The sequence below is a fragment of the Acomys minous genome (assembly GCF_964271855.1).
Source record: "Acomys minous genome assembly, chromosome: 6".
Classification (NCBI taxonomy): Eukaryota; Metazoa; Chordata; class Mammalia; order Rodentia; family Muridae; genus Acomys; species Acomys minous.
This window is the reverse complement of record NC_140487.1, coordinates 50402765-50421511: the sequence shown is the minus strand read 5'-3', so window position 1 is coordinate 50421511 and position 18747 is coordinate 50402765. Positions and strand designations below refer to the sequence as shown.

Below are 18747 nucleotides of genomic sequence, written 5' to 3'. Positions count from 1 at the left end.
TGAGTCGGAAATAAGATATGAAGGAATTATCCCAGCAGCAGAAGCTTGAAGTAAAAAAGGAATGATGTGGTCTCTACCGAGGTTTTTTTTTTAAAGGGGAGATAAAGTCTTGCTATGCATGTCATTCTTCATGACTTGGCTTCCTGGACACAGAGATTACAGGCAGGAGGCGCCATGTCCAGCCCTCTGGCTCGGCTGATGAAGAAGTACACATGAAGAAATATAGGAAAGCTACAGCAAGATGGGGGGGGGCAGTTCATTAATTTACAATGGTTTCATGTGAATGTGGACTTTTCTAAGGAGAGAGTTCCTAAATGTTCAGATTCCTTGTTTTTTTTCCACTGGTAGAGAGCAAACGTAGGGCTTTGTGTATGCTCGATACATTCTCCACTCAGCCGCACCGCTCACTTCCACCCAGCACGGTGTTTAGATTCTTTTTGTTTTGTTTTGTTTTTCGAGTCAGGGTCTCTTTGTAGCCTTGGCTGTCCTGGACTCACTTTGTAGACCAGACTGGCCTCGAACTCACAGCGATCCTCCTGCCTCTGCCTCCCGAGTGCTGGGATTAAAGGCATGCGCCACCACGCCCGGCGGTGTTTAGATTCTTAAACTGCTAGATTCAAAGCTCTCAGGGGGGCAGTGGCTCCTAGCATAGAACATAGGTGCCAGAATTTAGCCGACGCGATTGAATAACTCCCATAATAAATTAGGTCAGTGCTCAGCAAAAATTAAGAACTACTCAGCTACAAAGACAGCTCTCTATGCATTATTAATATATCTACACTTAACTGTATTTTGAGAAAAGTATTAATTCTTCCCATAAACAGACTAAAATTGGCACTGGAACTGGAAGCATTTAGAAGAAGAAGAAGAAGATAGTACCATTTTCCAAGCACACTCAAGAACAAGGGCACAGTCCTTGCCCCGCCCCCCCCCCCCCCCCCCCCGAGTTCCACTTGTGTAGCTACTCACCTCATAATGATGAGTGTCTCTACCACCTCTTCCGCTTTCTTTGCTATCAAAACAGAAAACAAAACCCACAAATCATCCATTTATGATCTCTTCTCCTATCCATTCATATTATAATCTTATTCCTTTAACAAGTGGCCAGAGGATCTTGAAACCAGATTCAGATGAAATCCAGTGACAAAATAGAACAGGAAGTTAAAATTTGATAAGTAACCTAGGAAGTGCACTGGTCTGTTGGGTATAGACATGTGCATTCACGGCAGTTGTGATCGCCTGCACAAGATCTGCACAAGCACAAGCCAGATAAAATGCCAGCAGCAGGGGATTTGGGGCAAGAGTCTCAGCACTAGCCGAGGGGCTGTTGACATTTGATAGCTGGTGGAAGAGAAGAGTCAGTTTGATTTAAGGGTGTGTCCTACGCTCTAGGGCTGTGCCCATACCCAAGAGTATTTAGACAGCACACGTGTGCTTGTCTGTCTTCTTCAAAAGGGTGAACATGAAGTTGATGGGTAAGAAAGTGGGGTGGATCTAGAGAAGTTAGAGAAGAGAGAGGCTGAATGTGATCAAAATAGATTTCATAAAATTTTCAAATAATATAAATATTACCTCTTAAAAAGAACACATGTTAAAAAAAAAACTATAAGAAAGCCATACCTGGATGTGATTATTTGCCTTAATAACAGAGTCTGTACCCAAAATACTCTCCTTACCATAAATACTGTTGGCCACACACAATCTTTTCTTTCTACTCTTTTTTTTTTTTTTTTTTTTTTTGGTTCTTATAATTCACTTTGTGTTTAGTTAAAGAAATTTGTCATGCCCTCGAACATAGAGTGAGAAGGAAATTCTCCAGTTACCTCTCATGAGGCCTCAGTTCGGCAGCTTCAGGCCCAAGTCTTTCAAGTGGCTGCAAGGGACTGAGACTTTCCATGTTCTGTAACACACAAATGGTGGTTGCTATGAAGCAAGGCAAGAAAAATTCAACAGCATATTCTCCTTTCTTTAACATAGACAAATCAGAGAACCTATAGACAGAGGCACACTTCTGTTTGTTAATAAAGGTATAATTGAGCCCCACCATCCCTTTAGCAAAGACAACTGACAACATCACGGAAAGGGTCATCTGTAATGTCCTCATTAGCAAAACAAAACAAAACAAAAAAACCTTTTAAGGCTAAAGTGCAAAACTCAGATTGCCAGAAAATCAGGATGGTTGAGAAATACAAGGAAGGAATGATCTTGAATCTAATCTAACACTCACTGCTCATTTAATTTTTTTTTTCTTTTTGGCCTTTGTTGTTGTTTTGGAGACAGTCGGTTCTCATGCTCATACAAGGAAAATGCTAGGTTACAGTTGTGTGCTGTCACACCCAGCCTAATTTATTACCATTGCAGAATACAGTGCTAATATGACCTCTGTAAACATTAGGCAATGATGAGTAGAGCGGACTGATTATAAATCAACTGGATCCGAAGTCTAGCTCATAGACTAGCATGTAGCTCAATAATAGAACACCTGCCTAACTTGAAGGCCCTGGATTCAATTGCGTGCAGAAGGAAATAAAAATAAGTAGTCTTATTCTCCACAGTTGAGTGGAGAGTGGGGTCTGAGTTTCACACGAACTTTGGTGCCTTATATTTGACCATGTCCTCTGGAAGGGGAGACCTGGTGGCACTCAGAGGAAGGACAGCAGGTTATTGAGAAGAGACTTGATACCCTATGAGCATATACAGGGAAAGGAAATCCCCCTCAGTCACAGTCATAGGGGAGGGGAATAAGGGGAAAATGGGAGGGAGGGAAGAATGGGAGGATACAAGGGATGGGATAACCATTGAGATGTAACAAGAATAAATTAATAAAAAATTTAAGAAAAAAGTGTCTTTGCAATTCTTACCTGCTATTAGGGGCAGTGTAAACTAGTGCAACCACAATGGAAATTAGTGTGGAGTTTCTCAAGTAATTAAAAATAGAACTAGCATATATATGACGCACTAATACTACGCATATGCCCAAAGCACTCTGTATCCTACTACAGAGACACCTGCACATCCATGCTTATTGATTCTCAGCATTACAAGGGGATGAAGCCAGCATAGATGTCCATCCACAGAGGAATGGATAATGAGAGTGAATATGGTATATACACAGTGGAATTTCAGTCAGCCGTTAACAACAACAACAAAAAATCATGAAATTTGCAGGAAAATGGATCGAACTGGAAAGGTTACTTTAAATGAAGTGACTCAGTCGCAAAAAGACACGAGTGCATCTTCTCTTTCGTAGGAAGACCCTAAGTCTTAGTGTGTGTGTGTAATGAGTAAGGAGGTAGGAGAGTGGGTACAGATTTTGAGACTAGACAGGAAACTACAAGAGGAGAACAAGGAGTATGAAGAAAGTGGGGGCAGACCAAAGGTCTTCTGTGACTTTAAAGTGGAAAAGAGGCTATAGAGGTGGGAGGGCAAAAAGGAAGGAAAGAGATGGAAAAACACACTACAATATAACCCAATTTTTTCTTTTTTAAAGAAGAGAGTCAAGACCACATCACAAGAAATCCGAACAGTTTCTCCTTGGTGCAACCCTTGTGTCTTAGCTACATCTTACCTTTCACCTGAAAACAAATACAAAAACAAACAGCTAGTAAGTTCTGACTTTTGATCAAATCTTACTGTGCTTATTTACAAAACTAAGATTCATTTCCTTTGTGTACCATTGAATACAGAAAGAATGCACTGGCTTCTGCATTCTGTGTTTTGGCAACTAACATTTAACTTTCCTATTCAGTTCCTATGACAGAAACAAAGGTATTATAAATACTATGACAACGTGTGTTTGGGCCAGGCAAAGTATGAAAGTGATGAGGACAAGCCCAGTGGTCTGCCTGGATCTCATATGCTGCTGCGTTAGCAGTGCCCAGCATAACTCAGCATGAAGTGACCAATGTGCTACAGTGAGGGAGAGCTGCTGCACTGTTTAGAGTATAACACAAAGGGAGAGAGAGAGAGAGAGAGAGAGAGAGAGAGAGAGAGAGAGAGAGAGAGAGAGAGAGAGAGAGAGAGAGAGAGAGAGCGAGAGACAGAGAGAGAGAGAGAGAGAGAGAGACAGACAGACAGACAGACAGACAGACAGACAGACAGAGACAGACAGAGACAGAGACACAGAGAGACAGTGACAGAGACACAGAGACAGAGAGAGACACAGAGACACAGAGACAGACACAGAGAGACATGGTGAATTCTTTCAGCACTGCAGGGGCCCACAACAGCTTTAGGCATGCCCTGAGAATTTTTTTCTTCATTCCAGCTTACAGCCGGAAGGAGCAAATGAGAAATCTCACCAGACAAGCCTGGAAGACACACGAATAACTCCTTACCTCTCAGCAGAAGAGAGGCAGGATATGTGCTGCTACTAGGTACATGACTACTTCAGGACTGCAGGAAAAGGATGGAGAGGAGAAGAGCCAGCGAGCTCTTCTCGGTGCCTCTTTATGACATCAGTAGCTTGTGTGCATGCGTATGAGGGTGCACATACGCCTGCGTAGGTGTGGGTGTAGAGGATAACTGTATCGGGCTAGCTTTCTCCTGCCACCTTTTAGGATCCAGGGATCAAAGTCAGCCTGCCAGTCCACGTACACCTATTGACCCCATCATGCTGATCCTAGCCTATATATATTTAAGCAACAAAACATAAAATGCACAAAAGCAACAGAAAGGAATTTAAACCTGCCAGTGAGCCTTTGCTAATGAGTCCATATCGCAGTCTCCTTTCTTTAACTCAAGGTTAGAGTCATAGACTTGTTTTGACTGGCAGCACTGCCCTGACCTTCAGAGTGACATGTTTGTTCAAAGGAAGCCTTCTGCCCTTGCCCTCTAAAAAACTCTGTCAGCAGGTACAGCTTTTGAAGACAAAATCACTTTCCTTCTATGTTTCAGTACTTGAGACTGTGGTCAAATAGGTTTTGAGTCTAGTTTTTAATGCTAACACTGGGTTGAGGGGGATTTAAAATCATTTCCAGTCCAAAGCTAGCTGTATCAAGGCATTGGTTAGTTTAGACTTGAAGGTTATATTTATAATTGAATCTAAGTTGAAACATATATAAAAGGTAGTGGGGTTAAGAACCTTTCCTACAGCATCTGACATTAACCTTCATAATAATTAGGAGGTTAGACTGTAAAGTGGATACATATTTTGAAGAGGAGTTATTTCAGGTTGATGACGTAAGCTTAATGATCAGGAGGCATGTGTGTAAGGACTTTTCCTGCCTCTGTGAATGTGATCAATACCTTCTTCTGCCTCCGCATCCCTTCTCCTAGACAGTGTCAAGATTTTCCTACATCCACCTCCCAGGTACTAGGATTAAAGGCAGTACAGGCATATGCTACCATGCCTAGCCATCATTGAAGCCTTCTAAATATATCCAGGGAACGGAATTGTCCTTGAGCAAAGATTGAATACGCTTTTACTTGCTTATTTGTAAACTCAATAGACTTACAAGAATAGTTGGTCAGTTTGTCACCTCTCTCATCCTCTGAGAAGGCAAGATTCAGGTAGGCAGAATGTGTGGGCCTGTCTTGACCACCATTTATATCCCCAGTAGCCATAGGAGTGCTTGTTGGAGACTTGTGTGGCTATGTCAGTGTTTCACTGTGGCGGGCATTTTTACATGTGGCACTTCCTAGAAAATACCTGCTGTGTGGTGTGCTGTACTTGAGACCGAGTTTGAAAGCACTGTATCGGCTGAGTGATGTGTTGTGCAGCAGCAGATGGGATGGTCTAGTGAGGGCAGAGTAGAGGTGTGCAGACATTGCCAGCTTACTGCTTACTAATTAGAAAAGGGTTTCAGCCGTGCAGTGGCAAGACAAGGGGGCAAGGATTCAAGATAGCTTATTTTTTTTTTTAATGACCTTTTACTTTTATGTGCATGAGCATGTATGGGACAAAGCCTACACTTGCCAAGATGTATATGTGAAGGTCAAAGGGCATCTTTGCTGGGCCAGTTGTTTTACTTCCATTATGTAGGATCCTGGAATAGACCTAAGACAGCCAGGTTTGGCACCAAGCACCTTTACCTCAAAGCCATATAGCTGGCTCCGGAATCCAAGACATTGTAAATACAATAAGCTACATTTGGCTATTAGGAAGTTGGAAGAAGGTCTTAAGATAAGGAAGAGAAAATGGCTTAGACCAACTAAGGAGAACATGGTTGGCTGGGTCAGAGGGACAAACCAAGGTCAAAAGAGATCGCAAGAGGAGTTGGTTCTGACATGTGGACTTTGGGTGCTATGTGAGGCATTTGTCAAACACTGGTGTGGAAATCATCTGCAGAGACAGCTGGAACCTTAGAACTGGAGGTCACAAGTAAAGATCTGACAGAAAGGCATAAAAAAAAAAAACTTAGGTAACACAAGCCTGGCTTAGGAAGGAGAGCCAGTGAGGCTCCAGCAGAAGAGGGCAAGGAGAAATTAATGCTGCAAAGGACAAGAGTCAAAGAAACATGTGTCAAACCCGAGACATGGTAGGCCACTGCAGAGGAGTCTTACAGGGCCAGAGCATAACAGGAAAAACTGGGCTTCTGCAGAAAAGTGTGCGTAGAATTTGACTACAGGGCTAGGTAGGTAAAGATACATCTTTCTCACTGGGAACAACGTCTTGAATGTGTGATGGGGTAACTTTGAAGAGAAGTAAAAAAGAACATTCATTTCTTAAGATGCATGCCTGAACTTCGTTTTAAAATGTTCTGGTGGGAGACCCTTGTCTGGTAGTATGGTTGTACGTCCCATCACCCAAAGTTCCTGCACTCTCTCCCAGTGGTTGTCAGGGTCTCCTGCTTTATGTTTTACCTTTTCCCACCCGAACTAGATTTTAAGCTTCATGAAGGCAGGATTTTCTTTTTATGTTTTCCTTATTTCTTTATCTTGAAGATCTAAACTATTCTCTGACATACGGAAGAGATATAGTGATTACCTTCTTATTCTTTTAGATTTTGTATAAACCAAATATTTCCCCCAAGTGTAAAAACCTTGAGTTTGAGGTGGGGACTATTTCTCAAGTTGGAGAAAGGGAAGCTAACAGACACAGAAGTGTGAGGAGAAACACTACCCACTGTTGTGTTCCCTCTCTTCGCTGCGGGTTTACGGGGCAGCGTTACAGTTTTACATCCATGGAAGCCCATGGGAGGCAGAAGCTGGATGAGTCTCTGTGAATTCCAGGCTAGCCTGGTTCACAGAGTGGGCTCCAGGCCAGCCAGAGCTACACAGGGAGACTACTGAGATAGCTCAATAGTTAAGAGCATTTGCTGCTTTCCCAGAAGACCCGGGTTCAAATCCTAGCAGCCACACCAGGCAGGTCCTGTCAGAAACTCCACCTCTAGGGGATCTGAGGCCTCTGGCTTTCACAGGTACCTGAACTCATGTGTCCATACTCACACTCAGAAACACACATCTACCTACACATGATTAAAAATAATAAAAACAAAACTGTAAAACTCATGAAACACAAAAGGAGCCAAAGGTCTTTGAAAAATCTGTCACTTTGTAGAGGAGTAAATTTACCTGCCAAGTTTTCTGGCAGAATTTACCTTATTGGTTGCAATAAAGTCCACTGAGCTCATTTGAGTGAATGTGATATGCATGTTCTTGAATGTAAAAGCTGGCAAATGGGGAGATTCCTTCCCACACCAAAAATGAATTGGAACAAGGAGTCTCCCACAGACATGCATCTTAAGAAATGAATGTGCCTTCCTTCCCACTTCCCTTCACGGTTACCATCTAGGAAGTCCAGAGCCCTATTCCCTGTGGGAAAGTTGATGTGTTAAACTCACGTGTTTTGTTTTAAAGGATTCAAACTAAGAAGTGTATTCTTTCCTGGCAATAAAGCCAAGCTCTAGGCTTTTAATCACTATAAGTCTCTTTGGCAGATAAGCAAATCATGGGTTAAATAAAGAGTTAATGGGGTTACTTTATTTGATTATTTGTTCTGCATGGGCTAGAGGGAGCTCAGTGGTGATACAGTGCTTAGCACATATGAGGCCTGGGTTCAATTCCTTGTCTGTTTCTGTCTCTCGATCTCTCTTTCTCCTCCCTGTCTTTTTGTCATTTTCTTCTCTCTCTCTCTCTCTCTCTCTCTCTCTCTCTCTCTCTCTCTCTCTTTCACACACACACACACACACACACACACACACACACACACACACACACATTTTTACAAAGAAAGACAACTCACTGATGTTAAAACACAGTTAATGTGCAATGAGTCTGTGTTTTGAGAACACTGTCAGACATAAGTTTCTAGTTTGTGTTATACATGTTTTACTTAGGGGAAAATGTAGATTTTTCTCTAAACACATACAAAAATTAACAATGGTAAAATAATCAATCTGTAGTTTTAATAAATGTATAGAAACCATAAATGTATAGACATCACAGTATGGAGCCATAAAAACAGCTGAGCACTAACGGAGACTAGAGTATCTGTACTTCGGACAGACACTCCATTTCCATTCCTATTGGAGATTCCAGTTCTGATATCCACTTATCTACAGGGCTGTTATTTTTAATTTTCTTTTACTAAAAGAAAAAAATAGCAAAAAAGATTTCAGATTTCATTTTTCAGAGAAGCTGTTATAAATAAAAAATGAAAATGAATATTAAACCATTACACTGATATTGCCACTGACTGAGAGAACTGCAAAAACTTACATATTAAATTAATGCTTCAACGTTTTGGTATGAGGTAACTGTGTTGACCATTAATCTCTTTTTGCTTTTTGTTAGTCAGGAGGAAAGAACTGTAAAGGTTTAGGCTCAGTACCACCAAGGACAAAAGGATTACCGAGCACAGCACTCTCCTAGTTGCCTTCGCCCATCTTGCTTCGTGTTCATCTAGTTCAAATGTTCATATTGACAAGAGTAAATAAGATGGAAGAAAGAAAGAGGGTGTGCTTTATGAAACTTTTTATTTTCAAAAAAAATGTAGAAGTGATTAAAATTAGATTAAAAACCAGTTTAAACAACAGCAAAGTATGTTTCTTGCTTTTTGGGCAGAATGTCACATTTCTCTGTCTTCATCACCACATTTATTATAAAAGAAATACAAATGAATTTGCTTTATGGGTCAGCAGTCTTTCTCAGGATTCCTATAATTATGTGAAACTCTATCTTTTTAAAATTAAGAAAAAGAGATGTTTCTTTACAGGCTAAAGTAAAGACGTTACTAAAGCATTCACTCACCAGGAGCTCATCGAGATTTTCACTGAGCTCGGCGAGCCTCGAACTGGATTTCTGACGCTTGGGTTTGCTTCTCTCCCCGACATAATCACAAGCATCGTCCTGGAATCTTTCTCCTTCCTGGCTGTTCAAAATACACTCATCACAGTTGTTGAAGCCATAGGGAATATTCTCCTTATTGATAAGTTCCCTTGAATGGAAACAAATAAAGCTTAATCTATATTAAAATCTAAAGGGAAAGCTTTATAATTGTTCTATCGTGTTTTGCACACAGGCATGTCATAATCATGGGCTTTGATTCATTTGTGCTTTCAAAATGTTAGTATCTTAAGTATAAGTTTTTACAAACTTAGCTTATCAAAGTTTTATTTTAACCTGTAGCATGGATCAAATTAAGCTGCCGACACAGCTGGCACTGTGGCTGAGTGAGGGAGAAGGGACTGGGAATCTCACTCCAAGGGTGGAGTTAGTGTGACTCCCTAACCCTAAAACTGCATCTGGAAATGAGTGAGCTCAACAACAAGCATGGGCACCATGTTTTACTGTCAGTTCAACCACACGCACCCCAGTGCAAACCAGCACTATCTATTCTGCAATACATTTATACCTTTAGAATATAATAGAAAGAAAATTATGGATTAAAAGCTACTATCGCATTTTCAAAGTTTTGTTATCTTTAGATGCTTTGGGTGCTGTATAATTTGGTCATTTTAGAATGGAGAACATACGTGTGTGTTAAAGTTGTGTGAAGATGGCTACATGCTTATCCAAAACACCTTAAGGACAAACTAAACGAAGAGAGGAGGTAGAGCTGATAGGGTCAAGCACACAGGCGTTACACTCATGCACTGCGTCTTCTGTGGATGGTCGCACCAGTTTGGTTGTAAATCCAAATATGATTTTCCCCTCAGATTCTGTCTTCTCCTTCCCATGATATCCTCCAAAGCTACTATGTGTCAATTATAAATTTTAGTGGAGGTCCTACCATGCTTGATAGCACTCATCTGGGCCCCCTCACTATCCCTGTGTCAATGTTCAGATATGTAATATGTCTATAGTGAGAGAAAGAACTCTCACAAGTAATTCAGCCTAACGGAGGTCATTGCAACAGGACCTTCATGTGAGTGCTGTCCACAGAAGAGACATCAAAAGAACACTCACAGAAGGAAGGTCAGGTGAGCACAGTGAGAAGTTAGTCACGTGCAGGCCCAGGACAGTGATCTTGTCTGAAACCTGCCCTGCCTGCACCTTGATCATGGGACCTCGCAGCCCCTAGATCTATGAACAAATGAACATTGTTGTTTAAGACAATCAGTCTTCTATGTACTTGGTTATGGGAGCCAAGAAGACTAACACAGAAGCTGAAGAATATTTTAAGACTCAAATGGAAATGCTGATTTTGTTGTTGTTGTTGTTGTTGTTATTGTTTTTAGTCATTTGAAACAATGAGCAAATACGCAGAACAAGCTGCTCAAACTGATAGGCAGTTAGGGGTAGTACAGTTGTGCTTAGATGCACCAGCTCACCTGTGCATCTCAGCCATGGTGCATAGTGAGGGTTGGAGCACAGAAACCTAGTTTTTTCCCAGACACACACAGCATTGCAGTCATGTTTGACATTATTTAAATTTTACCTGGACTTAGAACTTGGTGTCTGTTCTTTGAATTACTTAGTTCTTTTCCCAGGGTTTCCTTTTTCCTGGATTTCTTTCTTCCTCCTTCATGCATATGCAATATTCTAATACAATTGATTTTTATTATTCCTGCAATTGAATGTGCTTTCCTTTTTACTTTACAGCAGGATTTTGAAATAATATTTATATAATAAACATTTGGATTAAATTTTCAGGTCACTGCGTTTTAAACTACTTTCACTTAAAATGATACCTTGCTATTAAAAACTAATAAAATAGGGATAAATATGCATAGACTATTTATATTCTTTAAGAAAATTAGACTGGAACATTTTATATATTAAATAAACAAACATTTATGCTTTTATTATAGCAAACAATTATTTGAGTTTGATTTGTTTCTTGTAAATTTTACAAATAGCCAATTATTTGCACCAAAATCTACCTTCAGTGTTACTTACATAAAAAATCGTGATGGCCTTGGTAAGACTTCTCCTACAATTAGACCATCACTGGCTGGGGACAGTGTTTAATTGTCACAGCTATAAGTAGTGAGATGCAAAGTAACATAATAAAGCGAATGGGTTTCCTTAAAACACTTTGTAACTCTCCCATGAGACTAACAGTTTTCAGCACAATATTACAAAATCTAGATTAATTGTTCCTTTTATAAAGATGAAAATCTTAGCTAAGTTGATTTAATCAATTATAACTAAACCCTATGAATAAAACATTTCATACATGCTGCAATGATGAGCCATGGTGTCCTTAAAATTTATAAAATAAAATGAAATAAAATATTAAAGGTTCTACTGGGGATATCAAAGAGGACCTAGCATTCTGAAGTCAATACAAGGAGGAGGAAGGCCAAAGAATATTCTGAGATTGTAGCAGAGGTGCTGGAAGTATCAGCAGCTAGAAAATAATGCAAAGCAAAATGGTGAGGAATGTCCATTTTGGGAAAAGGGACAGTGAACAGGTCAGGAGATGCAGTCAGAGTATGGAGAGTTGACAGCGAAGACTACAGAGTGTGGTCAAAGTTGGGCCAGGTAAAAATTGAGTTCCAGGACCATGAGACATAAATGAGCTTGTCTCTCAAAAACCCAGAGAAGACATTCAATGTGTTCTGGAAGTCAGAGAAGTCCTGTCCAGCATACTGGGGGCCATCATGTCAGGTGAGATTGGTAGATGTCTCTCAACAAATGCAAGTGAGGAGCACAAGGAAGGGGCCAGGAAGGTGTCCAGGAAAGAGGACTGTGATTAGCTCCTGTATGGTTACCCTAGGAGAATGCAAATATTGGTACCGCAAGATTCAGCATAGGGACCAGAGTGAGCAGGGATGGGGATAACAGGGCTGGAAAATTAAGGACAGCGTCGCATGGGTGGGGTCTACAGCTGAGTACGCTTCACCCTTCTCCATCTCTGTTACTTCTCCTGGTGTTGCTAGCTAACAGCAATCAAAATAACACATACAAGGAATGAATAGGCATGGGCCTGGGGAACTAGGCTCTCCAGGCTCTCTCTGAGGGAGAGGTCAGCCCATGCCTCACATTTCTTGGCCCCGTCTGGCTCCTGCCCATTGTTGACCTTACCACCCCTGCTATCTGCCACCACCTCTGCTTCCGCTGCTCTCTTCTTGGTACGCAACAACTCCTCATCCCACACACCCATCCTCTGTCCAAAGAGAGGGGCTATCACACAGCCTATCATGACACATGGAAGATATTTTTGAACTGCCAAAGCAGAGAGTAACAATTATGTTAATGAATAAATTACACTCGTGGCACACTAAAACAGACAGAATGCAAACGAATTACGCTGCTAAATGCTTAATGCAAACCTGTCAGTGGCTGATTTCAAATGTGAATATTTCTGTTACTACAGTTTTTCTAGTTTGTATGGAAATAACACAACTTCTCTTTTCTACCAGCTCTAACACAATCCCCAGACTAATGAACACTTCCTTGTAAAGCTAGCGGGTTAGATCCTTGCTACTGCTGTTTGCGTGAAATCTTCTGCTACCGTAGCTCTTAAACACTGCAATGGTACATAACAGGGGATTCATTTACGCAACTTATCTTCTGTGGTTTTCTTTCAGGAAAAAAAAAAGTTTTATCACAAAGATTTTGCTATAGATTATGAGTCCAGGGGGAACAGAATGTGCAGAAGTAGGGTCAAGTTTAGTCTTGGACACTTAATAAGCAGGTCAAAATACTAACTGTACAGTGAATGGAAACAACACTGGAACATTGCAGGGGACATAAGTATAGTCAATTAACAACATATAACTTTTCTTGGGAATCTGCATTGTGATTACTGATATGAATGGTAATTTGCATGCATATGTTACTGAAGCCACTGACAGAGAATAAACTCTTCATAATACCATTCTTACAATTTATGGTGCATATCTTAAAGTTGTTAAAGTTAGGTAATAATGTAACATGGAACTTAAGCTTTTCTTCCTTTGATTAAAAAGTTCAACATTTTAAAATATACTAAAACATAGCCAAGTGGTATAGTCATTATAAGAATGCTCTAGTGTTTAATAAAGGAGGCTCTATCTATCGACTAATAAGCTAACTTAATGTTGACTGAATAAATCATCTAAATATTGAATTATATGGAAGAAGAAGAAGTGTCTAAACAAGTTTTTAACAGGAAGTTGTGAAATATATAAATGAAGACATGGCTTCCCAAAATATACCAGAGATCTAGATCTAGGTGAAACAGAGCTGCTCAGTCACGTGGAAATGTCTCGATGTCTATGAAAGCTTACTTGTCTCTCCCAGGCCAAACATCATCCTGCTTCTTAAACTGAAGCCCTCGCTGCCTGGTGGGTGTAGAAGATGCTGATGATGGTCCAGGTTCCAAGTCCTCTGAACTCTGATCTGCAGAGCTGTTGACATCAAAAAGATGCTCTTCTACTGCTGACCTGATGGTTCTTTCTAAGAGCCTAGTTAAAAACAAATCACCAAGTTAATGAAGCAATCAAGGTCACCAATAATGGCCTTTAAAATATGCCCATATTTCAGAACTATCTCTGTTTCCCACAGAAGGCCTTTAGTACTTCGTGAGCAAAGACAGAACGGTATGTTCATCTAAAATACTTGTAGGTTGCATTAAAACCAAAGTTAGTTAAATTATACCAGTTTAATTGTCTCATTTTGTGAGTCTGTAATGACTGAAATGCTCAAAGAAGATCTAGCAAGGAGTGTGAGGTAGTCAGAAAATAAGGAACACTTGACATAAGGGAGAGTGAAAACAGTGTTCATTATGGAGTGACAACTGAATCTCTTTACCAACCGTGAATCCTCCAGATTTCATGCCACAGTCATGCAGAAGATGGCGGTCTGATTTACAAAGCAAATTGGCACAGATATTTTAGAATGTGTATATGTATTTAGAGACTCATTAAGATAAAGCTAAAGGGGGATGAATATTGTTTTTTGGGGGGAGGGGGCAGCCCACCAGAACAATTACAATTGACAATAGCATAGTGTATTTTGACTTTTTTTATTAATTTTTATTTTTTAAATTAATTTATTCATATTACATCTCAGTTGTTAGCCCATCCCATGTATCCTCCCATTCTTCCCTTCCTCCCACTTCCCCCCTACTCCCCTCCCCTCCCCTATGTCTGTGTCTGAGGGGGACCTCCTCCCCCTGTATATGCTCATAGGGTATCAAGTCTCTTCTTGGTGACCTATTATCTTTCCTCTGAGTGCCACCAGAGGATGGGTATTTTGACATTTTTAATGAAACCATGATTTATAAAAATCAGAACTGGGTTCACACAAACATATCACAAAATATATTATTCATGTTGGAAGGATTGATTTACTTTGTTAAACCTAAGGAGAAAAGGTGAGCACAAAGGGCTAAAGCAGTGCACTGTGAGATCCAAATAGTATTGCTTCTTCCATTGACGCGGCTGTCATTGACACTGTGCTGCTTTACAGTGGAAGAATCTTTCAGTGTATCTAAGTAATCAACTGTCATTCAGTTTAATTCTGAATAAGTAGGAATGGAAAATTCTTAATTTATACTCCTCAAAACACATTTTTTTTCACTTGAAAAACATGCATAGTTTTTTTTTTTTAAACTCAGGGAAAGGTACCTTTCATTAAACTCAAAACTAGTTTCATCAAATAGTCTTTAAGAACTTCAACTTAAAATTCTCCAAAAAGCGACAGTTTTACTAATTTTTATTAGTTTTATTAAAATTACTTAAGACAAGGAGAAAGTATAGCCTATTTGAGGTGGTCACGGCAACCTTTGTTTTCTGTGTCCCCAGTGAGTAACTGGTGCAGAGAATGTGAACACATTAGCATCACATACAGAGCACTTACAGAGTTACCAACTACAGGAGGAAAGATTACCAGGCACAACAAGGCAAGAACATGTCCATCTTGGTTCAGTTCTAGAATCTTTGACCTTCATGAAGCCAAGGAAATTTAGTTCTGACCTTGTTTGCTTCCTCAACTAGTGAGAAGTTCCAAGTCCATCAGCTGAGACTCTCAATTCTATCCTATCGGAGTTTTATCTCTTTCTCGATCTTTCCTCCATCCACACCTTTCCCACCTCTAACACATGGTTATTGCCCAAGGAAGATGCTATGAACAGGCTTCACATGTCTCAGAGGAAAAACAAGAGAGGTAGTGGTGACAGGAAGGCCTTTGGGCCGGAGACCATTTCTCTAGTGGAGTGAAGAGTATCCAGGTCATTCTTAAACCATGTTTCCTTGCCCTAGGGAGAGAATCATGAACCGGCAGAAGAGATCCTGTGTTAACAGAGCTTGCATTTCTACAGGGCAGGACACAGGGAACAGTGTGAGGGTGTGCTGTCCGATAGTGGGCCAGGAAGAGATTCCTAGAGGGGATGAATCAAAACATGAAAGTGCTGGCTGAGCAGGGTACAGCCACAGACTAGCTCAGCAACAGAAAGTCAAGTGACCAAAGAACAAAAGAGCAATGCGGTCAGAGAAGCGAGCAAGTGCAGAAAGGCTGGGCTGCGACAGGGCAAAAGGCAGAGCCGTGCTTAGCCTGTTTGTGCTTGGAAGCGGCTGATGGAGAGAGAATGTGCCAGACATAACCGAGCCAGCATGCCACTGCTGTGCAGAGAAAGGCCTCGGTGTCACCAGCACGTCACTTTCTTTTCTACATCCCTCTAACAACAGAAACAAAAGGACTGCACAAGTCCGCAGAGGCAGAGTCAAGGCTCATTCAGTAGCATACGCTTGACACGGCACACGGCACATCGAAGGGACTTGATAAATGTAATTCCAATAAATGAGCAAAGTGGAAGAAAAGTCATGGTACTGCTTTAGATTTTACTTATATTTCCCATGAAAGGATGCTTCCAGGGAGCAGAGATGGCTTTGCAAACATTACCTGAACTTGACATTGTTTTTATGTATTTATCCCTGTAAATAAAGGGCTAATAGTGCCAGGCAAAGTGTCACACACACACACACACACACACACACACACACACACACACACACACACACACACCCCTATACTCCTAGCACTGGGGCATAGGTAGGAGGACTGGGAATTAAAGGCCAATCTGGGCTACATAATACCTAAGGCTAACCTACTATACATGGTGAGACTAACAAGGAAGCTAGTTGGTAGTTTCAAATGGGAAATGGGTGTTGTTTATACTCACACACTTTGCTACTTTCTGGACATGAGCAGCTTAAAAAGTCACTGGCTGTTTATTATCTTAATCTTCCAATTTTATACGACATTAAAGTTGCTTTTTTAATTAGTACGTGCAGAGAGGAATAAAATACTCAAAAATGTAAGAAACAAGTAACTTACTCTCCAGTTGTTGAGACATTGCTGACTTGGGATACGTGAGCACTGTGAAAAGAAGCAGAGAGAAAGAAAATTAGCCTGGCAGAGGACTCAGCGATGGTGAACCAACATCTGTAGGGAAGCCAGGGGTCAGCAATGGTGAACCAACATCTGTAGGGATGCCAGGATGGAAGGACGAACTGGGTCCCACGTGAGCCTTGATGCTTACCAACCTGGGCAGGAGTCCTTCACTGTGAAACACGTAGTGGTGGCTTGTCTACTTCTTGGAACACTGACCTTAGAAGCCACCTTCTAGCTCTAAGCCTGCTGCTGCAGCCTGGGCTCGTGGCCTTCTCCTTCCTTCTGGGTGCTAGTGTGATTGGTGTGTGTGTGTGTGTGTGTGTGTGTGTGTGTGTGTGTGTGTGTGTGTGTGTGACTGTCTATCACTTGTTGTCCCAGGCCTGCAATCATTGGTATGTTTTAAAATCTTCTCAGAACTCATGGAGGCCATCAGGGACCAAAGGAGTCAGAGAACAAGGACCAGACCTCACTTACTACATCGCTGTTTCCAATTTGTCTTTTCCACAGCGTGTTTTCCTCCTCACAGTCAAGACAAAAGCTGTCAAGCTCTGTGATAGTTCATTGTAACAAGTGATTTAGCACCTTTGGCTAAATGTGTATAAACATCTTCTATTTTCTATAATGCCTAATTCTTTTTGAAATAATTAAAATAGTTATTCCACACCACTGATGTGCACCCATCAGAGCTTCTTGCTGCCTGGAGGAGCCCCACACTCACAGACCCAGGCAAGGGTCCAGCTTTGGCTAGCTAAAGTTAGCTGTCATTACTTTTTTACAGCCCTCTACCCCCAACTCCATGCTGAGTCAAGATTTAAATTTCTATGCCTTAAAAGGAAGTTAAGTGTTGAGCAGATTTTTATATCTATTAAGCTAGTTTTTAGAAAACCACTTTTTTTCTCTTTTCTTTCTTCCTCCTTTGCAGAATCCCCAGGAAAAAGATGAAAGTGCCTAGAGATCATGACCAGGAGCTGCATTTCAACCAATCTAAACACTAACTCATCTGGTGTCACCTCAACACAAGTGTCTACTGCTTCATTTCTGCTCCTGTGGAATACTACATTTCAGCACCTTCATGCCAGGAGCTTCTGCTTGGAAGATTCTACCCCATCACCACCACCACCACCACCATCACCATCACCACCACCACCACCACCACTACCACCACCACCACCATCACCATCACCACCACCACAATCACCACCACCACCATCACCACCACCACCAGCACCACCACCACCACCAGCACCACCACCACCACCAGCACCACCACCACCACCATGACCACGCTAGGTGTGGAGGTCCTTATCACAGAGGAAGTCAATCAATAATCATGCTTCAGGCCTACACGGTTTTCATCAGTCATGCCCACAGATAGGGAGAACCCAGAGCCATTCCACTGTGCAAAGGAAAACTAAACGGTAAATAAGAAAGCAAAAACAATAACAAATAAATACACACCTACTTGATCACTACTGTTTTCAAACACCGCGCTGAATGCTTTTTGCTTGTATTTCTCTCACTTAGCTTGTAGTATCCTTTTGGGGTACCAGTTGTGTTTGCTACCTTCTGCCCTAGAGACTAGTCGCAGATGAGCATGGAAACTAGGAAGGTTTCAGCTCTGAGCTTGAGCTCATTACCACGTACAGTGGGGATGTTTGCACGTAGAGGTGAAGGTGTAGCAGTTGACTTTGCCTTTTGGTCACAATGCCTGCTATTCACAGTGGTTCCCAGGCTCTGTGGCCAACACGAAACTCTTGCTGCATCTGTCCTGAACTGGAACAGGCAGTCCCGCTTGGGATATTTTGTGGCTAGCCCTCCATAAATCCAACACTGTATAATTAACTCCTATGCTCCTCAATACAGTTACACAATCTCAGTTTGGGGAGCCAAAACAGACAAATGGCTAGGGAAGACCTAGAAAAGCAGAGTCAGATGTGCTAAAAGCTAAAGAACATTCCAAAGACAGAGCACTGAACAGTCCGGCTGCTGTTCCCTGGAGATGTTGGTCTTTCCTCTCTTATATGCTTGGTTCTTCGTGTT

At 41.3% G+C, this 18747-nt stretch overlaps 1 protein-coding gene across 2 annotated transcripts in view; it reads right to left on the bottom strand.

The window, feature by feature from the left end:
• FAM13A (family with sequence similarity 13 member A) overlaps positions 1 to 18747 on the bottom strand; it is an 86189-nt gene that overhangs the window by 38275 nt on the left and 29167 nt on the right. For both annotated transcript variants that reach the window (XM_084786983.1, XM_084786984.1), the window contains exons 3-7: positions 16651 to 16692; positions 13602 to 13778; positions 9193 to 9379; positions 1824 to 1900; positions 970 to 1012 (exon numbers count right to left, since the gene is read on the bottom strand). In XM_084786983.1, coding sequence (XP_084643109.1) covers positions 970 to 1012; positions 1824 to 1900; positions 9193 to 9379; positions 13602 to 13778; positions 16651 to 16692 — 526 coding nt within the window. The remainder of the gene's footprint in view (positions 1 to 969; positions 1013 to 1823; positions 1901 to 9192; positions 9380 to 13601; positions 13779 to 16650; positions 16693 to 18747) is intronic.